The sequence below is a fragment of the Mirounga leonina genome, unplaced genomic scaffold (assembly GCF_011800145.1).
Source record: "Mirounga leonina isolate KUSES-001 unplaced genomic scaffold, KU_Mleo_1.0 Mir_91, whole genome shotgun sequence".
In the NCBI taxonomy this organism is placed as follows: domain Eukaryota; kingdom Metazoa; phylum Chordata; class Mammalia; order Carnivora; family Phocidae; genus Mirounga; species Mirounga leonina.
The window spans coordinates 10,491,190-10,507,946 of NW_023270839.1; the positions used below are offsets into that span (position 1 = coordinate 10,491,190).

Consider the following 16,757-nt stretch of genomic DNA (forward strand, 5'->3'; position numbering starts at 1 on the left):
CACATGCTTCCTCCAACCAGAGGCAGCAACACAATTTCTCAGTTAAGATTCTTAAAGAACTGTATTATTTTCATCTGGGACACCTAAACAGTAGTAAGGTACCTGGAAACTGATATTGAAACTATAGAAATTTAATGTTATCTCAAGTCAGTAAGGAAACTCCATAATACTTTTGTCATTTACGAAATCCTTCTATAAGTAAGAAATTGACTGCATACTTTCCTCATTGCCACTTTCATTTCTTTGTTCCTGAATGTATAGATGACTGAATTTAAAAAAGGAGTAAGAACTGCATCAAAAACAGCAAGAAATTTGTCTAAGTGTGATGTGGGGTGAGGCCAGATATAAACAAAGATACAAGGACCAAAGAACAAAATTACCACCATGACATGAGTTGACAAAGTGGAGAGGGCCTTGGATGAACCTCTTGAGGAGTGTTTCCGAACAGTAATCAGGAGAGAACTGTAGGAGACAATCAATATGAAGAATGATCCCAGAGATATAAACCCACTGTTGGCTATGATCATGAACTCTAGACTGTAGGTATCTGTGCAGGCAAGTTTGATGAACCGAGGGAAGTCACAGTAAAAGCTGTCTAATAAATTAGGGCCACAGAATGGCAATTTTATAACAAAAACCAGCTGAATCACAGAATGGGTCAAGCCAATTACCCATGCAGCAACCAGAAGCAAAATACACATTTTTCGGTTCATAATAGTCAAATAGTGCAGAGGCTTACATATGGCAACGTATCTGTCAAAGGCCATGGCAATGAGCAGCACCATCTCCACACCACCAATGACGTGAAGAAAGAAGATTTGAGTGATACAGCCATCAAAGGAGATGACTTTATGCTTTCTGAAAAGATCATAAATCATCTTGGGAGAAATGACAGAAGAAACTCCCAAGTCAATAAAGGAGAGGTTGGCCAACAGAAAGTACATGGGGGAGTGTAAGTGAGGGTTAGAAGCCACAGTGAGCATGATGAGGGAGTTTCCCATCATGCTTGCCACATAAAACGTGGAGGAGAACACAAAGAGGAGAAGTTGGAGCTCCCAGGAGTTGGTGAGTCCCAGGAACACAAACTCTGACACCACCGCAGAATGATTTGCTCCATCCATTATTTTATCAGCTAGAATGTTTCCAGATTCAAAAAGAAAGTAAAAAAGAAACTAAGAATGTTAATAAAGTTCTCTATTATAATGATTAATTATTCAAAGATATTCACACTGTGAAAACTATCTATCCCCTCAATTCCTTCACAGAGCCATTATTAAATAAGCATTTTACCTGGTGTCACCTAAAGCACTTGAGTCACTTCCATATGCAATATCCCTAAAACCATGGCTTCCAGGACTATTCATCTATAAACAAGAAAATGAAGCAAATATGAAAACATTGTAGATGTGCATAGCAAGGATTAAGAGGGGGTAAGGAAGGCAGTACAGTACAACACAATGAGAAAAAGAAAGAGGAGGTAAGAAAGGTGGCATTTGCCAGAATTCACTGGTACCATTTTAATTGTTCACAGAACAATTCTTCAGCCATTCAAGTTGTCTCATTGCTTACCCTTGCTCAGGCACATAATATGTCTCTTATAGTCATACCACTATCTACAATCATATTTGCAATTCACACAACGCCCACAGGGTAGCAGTAAGCATAAGACAACCAGGCATAGGGTATAGAGGTGACTCAAGAGTATGACAGGATAAAGGCAAGGGTAGATTAGATATTAATGGCACAGAGTATTTGCATGGGCACCCAGAAAGTATAAGTACCTAGTAGGATGGTTAGCAGCCAGGACATGACCAAGATGTACAAAGAGGAAGGGAGTGTTATGGGAAGTCAAGGAAGTTAAGGAAGCCAATTTGATTTATCTGTCCAGATTCTTCATAATCTCTGAAGTTTGTGAACCTTGGTTATAGCTATTGGAGCCCTAAGCTTTTGGAATTTGCTGGGGATGAAGAAATGCACACTAACATTGTAATTGCCATATAACCATTGACTCTCTCCTGTCCCTTCAACAATCTTAGCCCCTTTTATCCCTCTTATCTCATCTCTCTGCTTCAAACCTTTCAAGTGTCTGGGATCCAATGCCAAGTCTGACTGTTCCCTGACCCTAATTCTAGGTGACTACATGAATCGCTCTAGTTCTTACCCATTTTTTTTTTAAGATTTTATTTATTTGAGAGAGAGAGAGAGACACAGCGAGAGAGGGAACACAAGCAGCAGGAGTGGGAGAGAGAGAAGCAGGCTCCCCGCTGAGCAGGGAGCCCGATGCGGGGCTCAATCCCAGAACCCTGGGATCATGACCCGAGCCGAAGGCAGACGCTTAATGACTGAGCCACCCAGGCGCCCCTAGTTCTTACCCATTTTTTTGCAAGGAATACAATGTTACCACATGGAAGATATATTCTTTGCCTGTAGGTCAAACAGTTCTGTGTCCCAAGTCCTCTTGCTCCCATAATACTTAGATGTGCTGCTAAAAGGTGAAGTGATCTGAGGAAATAGGTTGCAGAATAAAAAGTAAAGGGGGCACCTGGGTGGCTCAGTCGTTAAGCATCTGCCTTCAGCTCAGGTCATGATCCCCGGGTCCTGGGATCGAGCCCCACATGGGGCTCCCTGCTCAGTGGGAAGCCTGCCTCTCCCTCTCCCACTACCCCTGCTTGTGTTCCCTCTCTCACTGTCTCTCTGTCAAATAAATAAAATCTTTAAAAAAAAAAAGAATAAAAAGTAAAGGGCTGGTAAAATAAAGGTACATGAATGCACAAAAAGCCTCACACCTGGAAGTGAAAGGAAAGGGCAAGAGAAACCTAGCAATAGAAAAAAATGGATCCCAAAGCTTTGTCTTTTAATATGTATACTTATATATGCACATATACACATACCTCAGTTGTGCATGATGAGTGAAATCAGTCATAAAAATATTATCCCACAAATCTCATGAGTGATTACCTAGTCCAAATTAATCATTTACAAATGAGAAAACAGTAGTCTAGTGAGGAACAAACAACTAGTTATAGACAGAGAATCTGGATTTTCTAGTCCACATATGGCTTCAGATTCCACATGCTAGAAAAATCATAAAAGTGAGAAGAGATATGCCAAACCTAGATCTACTCGGTCCAAAATAGTAGCTACTAGTTACATACGGTTATTAAATGAAATTAAAAATCTATTTCCTTGGTTGTACTAGCCACATTTCAAGTGCTCAACAGCCTTATCTAGCTGGTGGTTATGGATAGGACAGTGCAATACAGAACATTTCCAATCACTACTCATCCCTTAAAGGTAATTTAAAATCCCATTTCCTCCATGAAAATTTTCCTAGTAACTCTACTTTATATGTATCTCTTCTCTTATTCCTAGAAGTCATGAAACTTAAATTTTAATTGAAAAATAATTATCCACATAAAAATAAACCACAATATATAGTACCATAGGAGATATACCAGATGTCTACTCTTGGCCAGGAAGGATACACAAGAGTCCAGGAAATTCAGAGACAACTTTACAAAGGAGAAAGGTCTTGTGAGCTTTGAAAAAGCAACTTTAGGAGTTTAATAAGTTGAGAGGGGAAAGGAAAGCATTCTGAAAAGACATAATAACTGATTGCTTATTTAGAGCAAATCAGTTCTTACTAATCGTAACTCCTCAATGGTTTCAATTTTATAGATTTTTCTCTCCTCAAAAATATTGTAAGTTTGAGAAAGAAAAGGACCATTTCTTCTGGCTCTTGTGTTTCCTAAAATACAATTAATACTTCTCTGAAGTAAAGCCACTTTCTCTGGTCCATAATTTTTCACAGTTCCTGTTTTTCTTTTTTTTTTAAAGATTTTATTTATTTATTTGAGAGAGAGAATGAGAGAGAGAGAGCATGAGAGGGGGGAGGGTCAGAGGGAGAAGCAGACTGCCCGCTGAGCAGGGAGCCCGATGCGGGACTCGATCCCGGGACTCCAGGCTCATGACCCGAGCCGAAGGCAGTCGCCCAACCAACTGAGCCACCCAGGCACCCCACAGTTCCTGTTTTTCTAATCCACCATCTTTTTCTATGAAGTCCAGCATGCACAAAGGAAGTCTCCAAATTCAAAACTAAGCGTTAACACATTTCCCAATCATTCCCAAGAGAATGCCTGGTATTCTTGCTATAAACTTCCAGCTGGGGAGTAGGAAAGCCTCATCTCAAGACTTATAATGGTCCATGGTTTAACTTCATGAAGTTTTAGAAAATAAGAAGAAGCATGTAAAAGGAAAAGAAAAAGTTGGGGGAGCAATAGTTCCAATAGCAGCCAGTATAGCAGGGAATTTATGCAGTTTCTATTTTCCAGGCTTCATGATATAATAATAATCATCTTCCATGCCATTGTTAAAGTCAGAAAAGAAAATATAGATTTTTTTTCACCATATTCTAAAAGTTTCTAAAGTATTTAACGATGGAATCTTAGAGCTGGAAAACCATACATTATTTTTATGGCACATATTTACTAAGTACTTTCACATGTTTGATCCTTACAATTACCTGTAGGGTAGATGTACCTGATAGAATTATTTTCATATATAGATGCAAGATCTCAAAATCAGAGAAGTTAGTAACTTACCTAAAATCAGACCTTCTGATTCTAAATCCAGTGCTGTTTTGACTACATCATGCAAATATGGATATCTGTTCATGATCTAAAAGAATTATTCCTGTTTTGAACTTCAAACAAGAATGCAAAAAAAAATGTACACCTTAAGCTGACACAATGTTATATGTCAATTATATTTCAATAAATCTGGGAAAAAAATTCCATTTTACTCAGAAGAATATTCCATTTCACACACATAAACATTTAATACATACATAACTTACCCAAGATTTTAGAGCTACTAGTGGTAGAGCCAAGACTTAAACCTACATATTACTGCTGTAAGTTAAGGGGAAGGGAGAAAGGTGACTGCTGATTAGAATGGGAAAAAAACAAAATCCACTAAAGTTTTGATGCTAGTAAAAGACTCACTAGAGGCACCTGGGTGGCTCAGTCACTTAAGTATCTGACTTTGGCTCAGGCCATGATCTCAGGGTCCTGGGATCCAGCCCCGCTGTCAGGCTCCATGCTCAGCGGGGAGTCTGCTTGTCCCTCTCCCCTGCCTCCCCTCCTTCTCCTCCTCCTCCCCCTGCTCCTGTGTGTGTGCTCTCTCTCAAATAAATAAAATCTTAAAAAAAAAAAAAAAAAGAGTCACCAAGTCAGGGGGCCATTTATTCATAAAAAGCCATAGTAGTTGACATGCAAGCAATATCCCACCTAGAGACAAAAATTTAGAAGTCATCCAAAATTTGAAGTCATGAGAAAGAAAGATTTGCTTAAAGGATAACATATAAAGAGATAAAAGAAAGGTAATGGAGGAAACATACATGGCCAAAAAAGAACAAATACATAGTGTTTGTCATCATCATTATTATATTACTATTACTACTATTTTTACGTATTATCTGCCTTTTAAAAGCCCTGCTTCAATGTACAAAAAGCAGGGAAAAAGGAATATCAAAGAATTAAGTAATGGCTTACTTTCACATGCTAAAGAGTGATCAAAATTAGAAGACGAAGTAAAAGGCATAGATTTAGGGCTGAATATCACTGGTGCCATTAAAGAGAGAGAAAGTCAAACAGCAGAGAGAAAATCAAGATTTTAGGGAGGTAACAGATGGTGTTAAAGTGGAGAAAGAAAAATCAGGAAATGACAATTTCAATAATAGGGGAAAAGGTTTGGGGAGAGTGGGAAAATAAGGCAATATGCTATGTGTAGAAAATCTGTAGAGTGTCATAAATCTACAAATAGTTAAAAGATAGTTTCCTAGCAACTGTGAGAATCTTATTGAAGATGGGTATCATGAACTTAGTAAAAAGCTAGATGGAATCTTTTTGTGACACCATTAAGAAATGTTCAGGAACTTAATATTCAGAATTTTAGAGTAGCACATCTGTTTGGCACAATAAGCAGAATAGAGTATCAAAAGAGACAGAGATCCTTTGTTCATCTGTTTTGTTTCTTAAATTCCACATATGAGTGAAATTGCATGGTATTTGTCTTTCTCTGAATTATTTTCCTTACCATCATACATTCTAGATCCATCTGTGTTGTTGCAAATGGCAAGGTTTATTCTTTTTATGGCTGAATAATATTCCACATCTTTTCTTTATCCATTCATGTATCGATAGACACTTGCACTGCTTCCATAATTTGGCTATTGTAATAATGCTGCAATAAACATAGGGGTGCATATATCCTTTTCACTTTAAACAATAGAGAACAAACTGATGGTTATGAGAGCAGAGGTTGTTGGGGGGATGGGTAAAATAGGTGAAGGGGATTAAGAGTACACTTATCATGATGAGCACTGAGCGATGTACAGAATTGTTGAATCATTATACTGTACACCTAAAAGTAATGTAACACTGTTAACTATCTGGAATTAAAATTAAACAATTAATTAAAAAAATAAAATACATTACCTTAAAAGAGAGGGAGAGACAGAGAAAGAGCTCCTTGGAAGTCTTAGGTCACACTGAAATTGTTTGACCAAATTACACACTGGGCAATGTAGCAAGTGAAGCCAAAGATGAGCTGACATATGGAGATAAAAGAATACAGATGAGAGATCTTAAAAGCAGGGACAGTAATTGTAAGCTTGTGGTAACTCTATCTTTTACTCTATCTTTCTCCCATATCTTGATTCTCAAAACTGGATTCCCATTAAAAATCAACTTCACTACAACATTATGACTATAGTTAACATTGCTGTATGATATATAAGAAAATTGTTGAGAGTTAATCCTGAGTTCTCATCACAAAAATTTTTTTTCTCTTTTCTTTTTATTTAATCTATAAGATGATGGGTGTTAACTAAACCCATTGTGGTAATCATTTCATAATGTATATAAATCAATCCATCATCCTGTATACCTTAAACTTACAGTGATGTATGTCAATTATTTCTCAATAAAACTAGAAAAAATCAACTTCACTTTCTTTCATGTGCCTTTCTCTATACAGTTGCCCCCACTCTTCTTTCCTGTATAATTTCTGTTCCTACTCATTTGATTATATCCTTCCTCTCAGGAAGCACAGGAACCTGTGAAGGAGCTTCTTCTTCTGTTAGAATATGTTTCACCAACCCCTCAGTCCCTCTTCACTACACCACCTACCTAATCTATCAAAAGATCTCAGGTAGCAGCATGATCAGGGAGTCAGGGAAGTTCCACCGACTGAATTTTCTCCTGTGCATAAGCATTGCCCATATCCTTCCATCCACCCTCCCCAGGACAAGGAGCTAAATAAAACTCTGCTGTTTTGAGAAAGGCACCTAATTAAGCTATAGGAGAAGGTGGTGACCAAGTGATGCATTAGAGTTCTGGGATTCTCAGACTGAGATCATCAGGCCAAGGGCACTGTCTCATAGGATTATAAGGAAGGGAGGAAAGAGGTGTAGGATCTTCTTATAAAAAATAAAGATCCACTATTTTATTTCTTATATACTTTTTACCTTTATTTTATATTACCCAGGAAAATCTCTAATAAAAGAAAGGATGTATTTTCTAATTTTTAAATGGAAAAAACTCAAACTTTTATGAAAAAAAAGTTGTAGAACTTAGAAATCTTGACACATTTTGTCAACTCTCTGTGTGTTCAAGGTCCAAACAACAATTAAGAGCAGCGAGCATGAGTAATTATGAAAGACTTAGAATAATGGAGGAAGATGTGAACACTTGGAGTAGAAACAGATTAGGACAAGAGACATAAGAGATGGAGATGGAAAGATGTGTGCACAAACCCTTTACTTTCTGGAGAAACAACAGAAAACCAACTAAAAGAATTGTCAGAGTGCAGCAAATTTGAAAATTACAAGATAATTCACACAAAAACTTAATACAAGGATACACAATTAAATACATTAAGATTATTGCATTCAAAATAAGACCCAAAATATAATTTTCTTGGATCTTACATATATTAAATATGAAAAACATTAAAATAAAATACACTTTAAATAATATAAATTAATCATTACAGACATATACCTTCTTCTACTCTAGTAAACCAAATATAGTAGAACCAGTAGAAGACAAAAAGTAGAATGAACTGACAATTCAGAAAGGAAGAAAAATTAAAAGGCCAATAAACATACAGAAGTACAAAACTTGGAGGCAAAATGTTTGGTGTTTATCCTTTCAACATTTCATGATGGCAAAGGGCACCCAAGGATTATCCAAAAGAATCTACTTAATTCATCTATTAAGTATTGATTAAAGGATGTAGACTTAGTGAAGTTCCCATTTTCCTCATAGGTTTTTGCCCCGTAGGGATGTACATAATTTCTGAGCAGAACAGATAACCCCAGATATTTATGGCCTGTTGAACATTAACCAGTGTTATATCTATAATTCAGCAATCATGCTAAAATGTCTTTGCAAAAATGTCTATAGGTACCCTAATTTTTTCCAGATTTACTGAGATATTGGCATATGATACTGTATAAGTTTAAAGTGTACAGCATGTAAAATAAAAAATAAAAGTGTACAGCATGATTTGATACATACATTATAAAATGATTATCACAATAAACATGTCCACCACTTAAATAATTACCATTATTATGTATATGGTGATAACATTTAAAATTTACACTCAACAACTTTATGTAAGACAGTATTGTTAGCTACTGTTACTATGCTGTACATTAAACCCCCAGAACTTATCCATCTTATAGCTGGAAGTTTGTACTCTTTGGACAATATCCTCCCATTTTCCCTACCCCTTGGTCCTTGGCAACCACCATTCTACTGTTTCTACGAGTCTGGCTTTTCAAAATTCCACATATAAGAAAGAATGTACAATATTTGTCTTTCTCTGCCTGACTTATTCCATTTAGCATAATGCCTTCAAGGTCCACCCATACTATTGAAAAAGGCAGGATTTCCTTCTTTTTTATGGCTGAATAATATTCCATTGTGTGTGTGCATGTGTGTGTATCACAGCTTCTTCATCCATACATCCATCAGCGGACACTAAGGTTGTTTCCATGTCTTGGCTATTGTAAACAATGCTGTAATGAACAAAGGGGTGCAGGTATCTCCTTAACACAGTAATTTCATTTCCTTCAGGTATATGCCCAGAAGTGAGATTGCTGGATCATATGGTAGTTCTATTTTTAATTCTTTGAGGAAACTCCAGACTGTTTTCCATAGTGGCTGCACAAATTTATATTTCCACCAACAGTGCACAAAATTTCCATTTTCTACACATCCTTGCCAACACTTGTTATCCCTTGTTTTTGGTAAGAGCCATTCTAACAGGTACAAGGTACTACCTGATTTGCATTTCTCTGATAATTAGTGAGCAACTTTCATGTACCTGTTGGCCATTTTGTATGTCTTTGGGAAATGTCTATTCATTCCTTTACCCATTTTTGATTTATTTGTTCTGCCATTGAGTTGTATGAGTTCTTTATATATTTTGGATATTAACCCTTTAGAACATAGATTATTTGCAAATATTTTCTCCCATTCTGTAAGTCATTTCTTCTGCTGTACAGAAGCTTTTGGGTTTGATGTAATCCCATTTCTTTTAGTTTTTATGATTTTTTTTATTTATTTGAGAGAGAGTGTATGTGCACACGCATGCACACACAAGCAGGGGGAGAGATAGAAGGGGAGGGAGACAGAGAAGCAGATTCCAGGCAGAGTGCAGAGCCAGACATGGGGCTTGACCTCATGACCCTGAGATCACGACCTGAGCTGAAATCAAGAGTCAGACACTTAACCAACTGAGCCACCTAGGTGCCCCACCCATTTCTTTGAGTGTGACTGTATATGCAGGGATTTGTTATGGGCTCTTGATTCTATTTTACTGATGTATGTGCCTGTTTTTATGCCAGTACCATACTATTTTGATTACTATAGCTTTCTGTATTAAAGTTTGAAATTAGGAAGTGTGGTATCTCCAGCTCTGTTCTTCTTTCTCAGGATTGTTTTAGCTATCTAGGGTCTTTTGTCATATGAATTTTAGGATTCTTTTTTCTATTTTGGTGAAAAAATGCCATTGTAATTTTGATAGGAATTGCATTGAATCTATAGAAGTATAAAATAAATAATTATAGAATATTTTAAAATGTTTCATAGCTATGAAAGAGCTTTGAGTAAATAAACATTTTATTCATTCTTTCAATCCATGAACATATGATAAATTTCCATTTATTTGTGTCTTCTTCAGTATCTTTAATCAATCTCTTTAAATTTTTACCTTCTTGGTTAAATTTATTTTTAAGTATCTTATTCTTTTGATGCTATTGTAAATTAGATTATTTTATTTCTTTTTCAGATAGTTCATTGTTAGTGTAAGAAATGCAAGTGTATGTTGGTTTTGTATCCTGCAACTTCACTACATTCATTTATTAGTTCTAAGGGTTTTTTTGGAGGAGTCTTTTGGATTTTCTGTATTAAAGAAAATCATATCAACTGCAAACATAGACAATTTACTTTTTCCTTTCTGATTTGGATGCCTTTTATTTCTTTTTCTTATCTATTTGCTGTGGCTAGGATGTCCAGCGCTATATCAAGTAGAAGCAGCAAGTGTGGGCATCTTTGTCTTATTTGTTCCTGATCTTACAGGAAAAGGTTTCAACCTTTCCCCATTGAATATGATGTTTGTTGTCATTTTGTCATACATGGCCTTTATTTTGTTTGGGTACATCCCTTCTACACCCAATATGGTGAGAATTTTTAATCATGAAAGGATGTTGAAGTTTGTTAAATTCTTTTTTTGTATCTATTGAGATAATCGTATGATTTTTATCTTTCACTCTATTAGTGTGGTATATCACATTTATTGATTTGTATATGGGCATCAAATTATCACATTGTACACCTCAAAGTTGCATATGTATCAATAATGTCTTAATAAAGCTGGAAAATATATAATCTATTTTTTAATTTTAAGATTCTGTCTTTACTGATGGTTGTTGAAAAGAAACGAGACTTACAGGAACATCTGAGTGGCTCAGCCAGTTAAGCATCTGCGTTTGGCTCATGTCATGATCCCAGGGTCTGGGGATCCCAGGGTCTGGGGATCCCAGGGTCTGAGGATCCCAGGGGGATCCCAGGTGTTGGGGTTAATGTAGAGCATGAAACCAGCCATACCTGGCTTACTAAAATCTAACACGGAGGCCACCGAGGGCAAGAGAAGGTTTCGGAGAAGAGCTACGCCTTTGGAATGCTGAGGCCCGCGTGACCACTCTGCTGTTGGAATACCACCAGGAGTTACCTTCCCTGAAGCTCTCTTAGCCAAACAGCCGCCCTGTGATCTAAGAGATGTGTGCATTGTCCCTTAGGCTATGTTTAGTAGAACAGGCAGATTTGCACATCCTATATTTCCCGTAAATCCTCTCAGTTTCAGTAAGACCCCTTGTCGCATATCACGTGCTTGAGAAACAGTGATAAGGATATCCTGAAGGACCAATAAAAGCAGGAGCAAAGAAGAGCAAAGGGTCTTCATCTCTGAGTGTTGACCCCCTTGCCTTCTCTTCTCTTTCACAGCAAAGTTTGGAGTAATCTTTCATCCGTCGGTACAGGGATTGCTGGCCAGGTATTATGGCTGGTTTCATGCTCTACATTAACCCCACCACCCATCTTGGGATCCCAGGGTCTTGGAATCGAACCCCGCTGTCAGGCTCCCTACCCAGCTGGGTGTCTGCTTCTCCCTCTCCTTCTGCCCCTCCCCCTGCTCGTGCTCGCTCTCTCTCTCAAATAAATAAAATGTTTAAAAAAAAAAAAGAAATTAGACTTATCAATGTAATCATTTAATCAAGAAACCATATTTGCCCCAGAGAATTCCAGTTGTCTACTTAAGTTATGACACAATATGTTTATTATTAGAAGTAAAATTTGTTCACTAAAGCTATAAAACTACTCAATACTTCTGTGATAAGTAAATCCATCACTATTAAGGTTTATAGATCTTTCTTGCTAGTCAGAAAACTTCAGCCCCTAAGTCCATCATTCTCTTTCCAGCCCTAAAAACTGTAAGTGAAGTCACACTCCAAAAAGCCTTTTTCTTTCAGATAGCAATTTCCAACACAGGGAAATAAAACAAACTAGCTTAGCAACTAAATCACAGGTACACCAAAAACAAAGCTAGAACCCTTTCTTTAGGGCTTTCAGTGAGAGCTCTCTGTCTCTGCAGCTAATCTCTAATTTGGGATAGAACCAGTTTGTTTTGTTCTGTTATTTTTTTCCTGTAAATTTGCTGGAAGCATTAATGAGATAAGGAAAAGGAAATTCATCAAATTACTGGGTAAGGATCCAAGGTCATGTGATGCTGTGAAAAGTAGTACTTTTCCACTCATGAACTTTTATAAGACTTTCCGTATCTAAAAGCAGTTTTAGGAACTGAAAAAGAAAATAGGAGCAATAAATTCTCAGGAGCAAAAAGAAATCACAAGTAATCACCACCATGAACTATAAACTGACCAGTCATGAAAAAAATCACAGGAGTGTTGAAAATGAACAAGCTGTACCACCACCTCATTTTAAGTTAACAAAAGTTTGCTAAGCCATGTCTCATTAAAAACGCCACCTAAAGTTTATTCAGGTAGTCACTACTACAATCTTCTTGAATAAAGCACTTGCCTTTGCCTCTATTTAGAGGCTAATTAGTCTCAATTTCTATCTTGTTGTTGTGGTAAAATAAAAATTAAGAGACAGAAGAAAGTGTTGAATGGAAACATTTTATCAAATCCAATCCAGAAACAGAAAAAAAAAATTAAAGATTGGTAGTTCGAAGGCAGGGCTCCTAAAAAATGTAGCACATACCAGCTTAAGAATATATAAAATAATAATAATGAATTAGGGCGCCTGGGTAGCTCAGTTGGTTGGGCGACTGCCTTTGGCTCAGGTCTGATCCTGGAGTCCCGGGATCGAGTCCCACATCGGGCTCCCTGCTCAGCAGGGGTTCTGCTTCTCCCTCTGACCCTCATACCTCTCGTGCTCTCTGTCTCTCATTCTCTCTCTCAAATAAATAAATAAAATCTTTAAAAATAATAATAATAATAATAATAATGAATTATTGCAAGAAAAGGAGTAACTATTAAAGCTGAAAAGTCCATGATCTGACTCCGTCCCATAGTGGGAAAGCAATCTCTGAATTTTGTTGATTGGTTGGCAGTATCCAGGTAGATGGGTTAGGTAAGCACTAACCCATGGGGTTAGCTGCTGGGGGTGTACTGCAAGTGAGGTACCAGACTCTAGGTCACACAGGTGTCTGCAGGGCCACTTGGCCCTGCATAGAGAAGTGAAAGGATACTTTTCAAACCACTAAAATCATGACACTCATCCAAAGTCATTCATTAATGAGCAAACTAACAAAATGTTAAAAATCACTTCAAATGGAGATTTGACTTACAGAGACTTACATTCTCTGTATTTGCATTGCCATAAACAGCATGTATTGACACTGCCATGGACAGAATCCATTTCCATTGTTCTGAACAGGAAACAAGCATTACTTTCAATTTTCTACAAATTAACTTCAATTTCTATAGGACTGTAAAATAGCCTAATCAAAGACAAAGGCCCACATTACAAAAAACCACACAATCCCACAAGATACCCCTAGCCAATGCCCTGTATTCCACGAAAGGGGGACCCACTAATTTTTTTGCCATTTCCAAGTCATTCTCAATTTTTTCCTAACAGAAAGTATTTCCTTGTTTCCCACAGCAAGACCTGATTAATTTGAGGTTTAAAAAAAAAAGTCTCCCCTCCAGTGCAGTCCAATGATGTTCAAAGGAAAGTAAAAATTCTCCTGTGGGTATCCATTGGCCAAATCTAACTGCCTCACTGCAGAGAAACTAGTCCACAAGAATATTTAAAGTGCTGTCCTAAGGTGATTTGGTCTGAGTGTATTCTTGATGAAATAAAGTTATAAATACTCAGTTGAGTTCTGAAGCTGACCTACTATGAATCAAGTTTCTCTGTTTGACCCTGATATAATAGAGATAAATAGAAATGTTTCATGTGTTTACAGTGCCTTCACCTCAAATACTCTTTCTGCACAAACAGACGTTGATTCTGAAATAAGGGGAAGAGGTGGTCTAGGAAGAGCTATCTCTATAAAGAATTTGTCAAGTCACAAATTCTTGAAGTGGAATTATTTTGCTCCAGACATGTATATAATTATTCATAAAACAATTAACTTACATAAAATTGCCAGATTATCAAGAAAAAACAATCAAATTAAAAGTCATAAAGAAACTGCCTATACAGAGAGTACAAAATCTTATCAGAAAAACTGCAGCACAAATTATAAAAATGTGGGGAAAGTATCTTTATATTTTCCTCTCTTGCTCTTTCTCTTGCGAGAAGAAATAACTGAACTCCCTGCCTTTGGAGCTTGGTGCAGCTATGGGAATAATTGTTTATAATCACAGTCTTCTCCCCTTTTCCTTTCCCACTAGCCTAGCAATTTACAGATCATGAGTATCTTACTTAAGAATGACTTCTTCCCATTTGTAACTAGTGACCTATAGAAAATTAAAAACGAGTCAGGGTGTTGCCAGTATGTATGGCTCATACAGATAAAACACAGAAACAAGCTAAAGCCAGACACTAAAGACAAGTCTGTATTTCAATAGACTGAAAATATAGAAAATAATAATTGACATGAAGGAAAACAGAGTAAAACTAACAAGGAAGTCATCATTTGGCCTCTAACCAGAAAAGACTGACTTACAACATAGACTGATAAAATCTTTCTCATTTTAGCTTTAAAAATCAACAAAAATCCTCTTCTGGCAAAGGAAGTTGGTTAAATGCCAAGGCTACTGATGGGAAGTGGTAAGGATGTAGCTTAAAAATGTTCTGTTTTGATTATATTTTTCCTTTTTTCGATGAGGACTGCACCTTAACTTCTGTTTGAAAGATAATTGTATGAAAACAATGTAGCTAGACAGAAGGTTTACATGAATTTGTGAAAAGTTTTGTTGGTTTCTCAAAAAGGCTGGATGCCTTTTGTCATTCTCGGACACTTGATGGATTCTGAGTACCCTAGATTTTAAAGGTCTTACAAGTAATTGAATTGTGTTATCACAAACTGAGTTACTCATAAAATCATTAAGTTGAAGAGTTCAGGTTTGCTGTATTACGCAAACAATGAATCATGGAACACTACATCAAAAACTAATGATGTAATGTATGGTGATTAACGTAACATAATAAAATAAATAAATTTTTAAAAAAATAAAAATTTAATGAGTGGCAACTAACTTCAATGAAAGGACTCTTATCTCAAAGACAGACTCAAGTTGATTCTTTAGGATTAGAAATCAAATAAGAGGCAAAGACTAAAATGCAGACACATGTTTGAGAAAGTGTCTGGCCTCCTCTGAATCTTGATTTGAAGCTACTGCCACTATGGTTTCTGACCTGAGAAAGTCAAAGAAATAGCCACCCATCCTTCTACTATTTTCTAAAGTAAAAATGAATTTTAAAATTCACTACAAGCATTAAAGGTTTCCACATTTGGGGACTTTTTATACTAAGTGTTTTTGTTTATAAGACCAGAAAAAATATGGTATAATTTTTTCATAGTCTCAGTTTAGGAATCTCCTAAATATTTTAAAGCATTAGTTAGTGGGGGCACCTGGGTGGCTCAGTCGGTTAAGCATCTACCTTCGGCTCAAGTCATGATCCTAGGGTCCTGGGATTGAACCCCATGTCAGGCTCCCTGCTCAGCAGGAGCCTGCTTCTCCCTCTCCTCCCCGCTTGTGCTCTCTCTATCTCTGTCACCATCTCTCTCTCTCTCAAATAAATAAATAAAATATTAAAAAAAAAAAACATTAGTTAGTGAATTTAAGGATTTTATGTGGAAATCTTCTCAAATAAAATCTTCTATGATATTAACTAAACAGTTTTACTGACTTACTGCATCAAGGAAAAACACAATTCCAAAATAGCACTTAATTAGGGAAAGTGAGAACATGGTTTCTATGGCATATGGGTTGATCTCACAGTTATTAAAACAGGTTACCAAAAACTGGGCAAATCTTTGGATTGGTTGAGGTCTTAAGGCAAAAGTTGATGCAGGCAAGGCAAGGTTTTAGGCAAAAAAAAAAAAAAAAAAATGCAATGTGAATCACAAGATATTCCCTGGTTATAATTACACAATTGATGGAGATGGTTGTTCTAGTTCTTAGTCAAGCATAACTGATGACTGTGTTTTGTCCCATCCAGAGGGTCTGAAAAAAAGTAGCCTCACTCTTAACTACATCACTGTCAGGATTTCTAGATGGCATTGATGTCACAGAAACAACAGTTTGGAGTCCGATTAGGAACTGATCTCCATGCTCCTTTTGTCAAATGATGAGTTGTTGGATCATGTGGTATGATAGTGGTTATACAGCTGCCTTTAAAACTTTGGAAATCACTTGCAATCACAATGCACATAAATTGAAGAGCAAAATAATGATTAAACACTGCAGATTGCTTCAGAGACATAATTTAAAATTACCAAACTCAAGCTAAAACAATGTGTCCCTAAATCTATTTACCTACGTGGCAAGCCAGATAAACCATCTTCTTCAGTTTAGAGATTAATTGTTTCTTCTGGCTCACATCCACGTGCAACACAAAGTGTTGGCAACAGCACAGACATAACTTACTTGGCTAGCTAATAAAAAGTCTAAAGCTATTTGTGTGTCCACTATCACATAGGCTAAAACG

General features: G+C 36.7%; 1 protein-coding gene across 1 annotated transcript; it reads right to left on the reverse strand.

Moving 5' to 3' along the window:
• Positions 1 to 179: 179 nt before the first annotated feature.
• LOC118003208 (olfactory receptor 4F3/4F16/4F29-like) lies at positions 180 to 1,321 on the reverse strand. Its single transcript, XM_034994039.1, has one exon. The coding sequence runs from the start codon at positions 1,119 to 1,121 to the stop codon at positions 180 to 182; it is 942 nt and encodes a 313-aa protein (XP_034849930.1). The 5' UTR covers positions 1,122 to 1,321.
• Positions 1,322 to 16,757: the final 15,436 nt, after the last annotated feature.

Coding starts and splice junctions, on each gene's coding strand:
- LOC118003208 (XM_034994039.1), bottom strand. CDS start 1,121: ATGGATGGAGCAAATCATTCTGCGGTGGTGTCAGAGTTTGTGTTCCTG.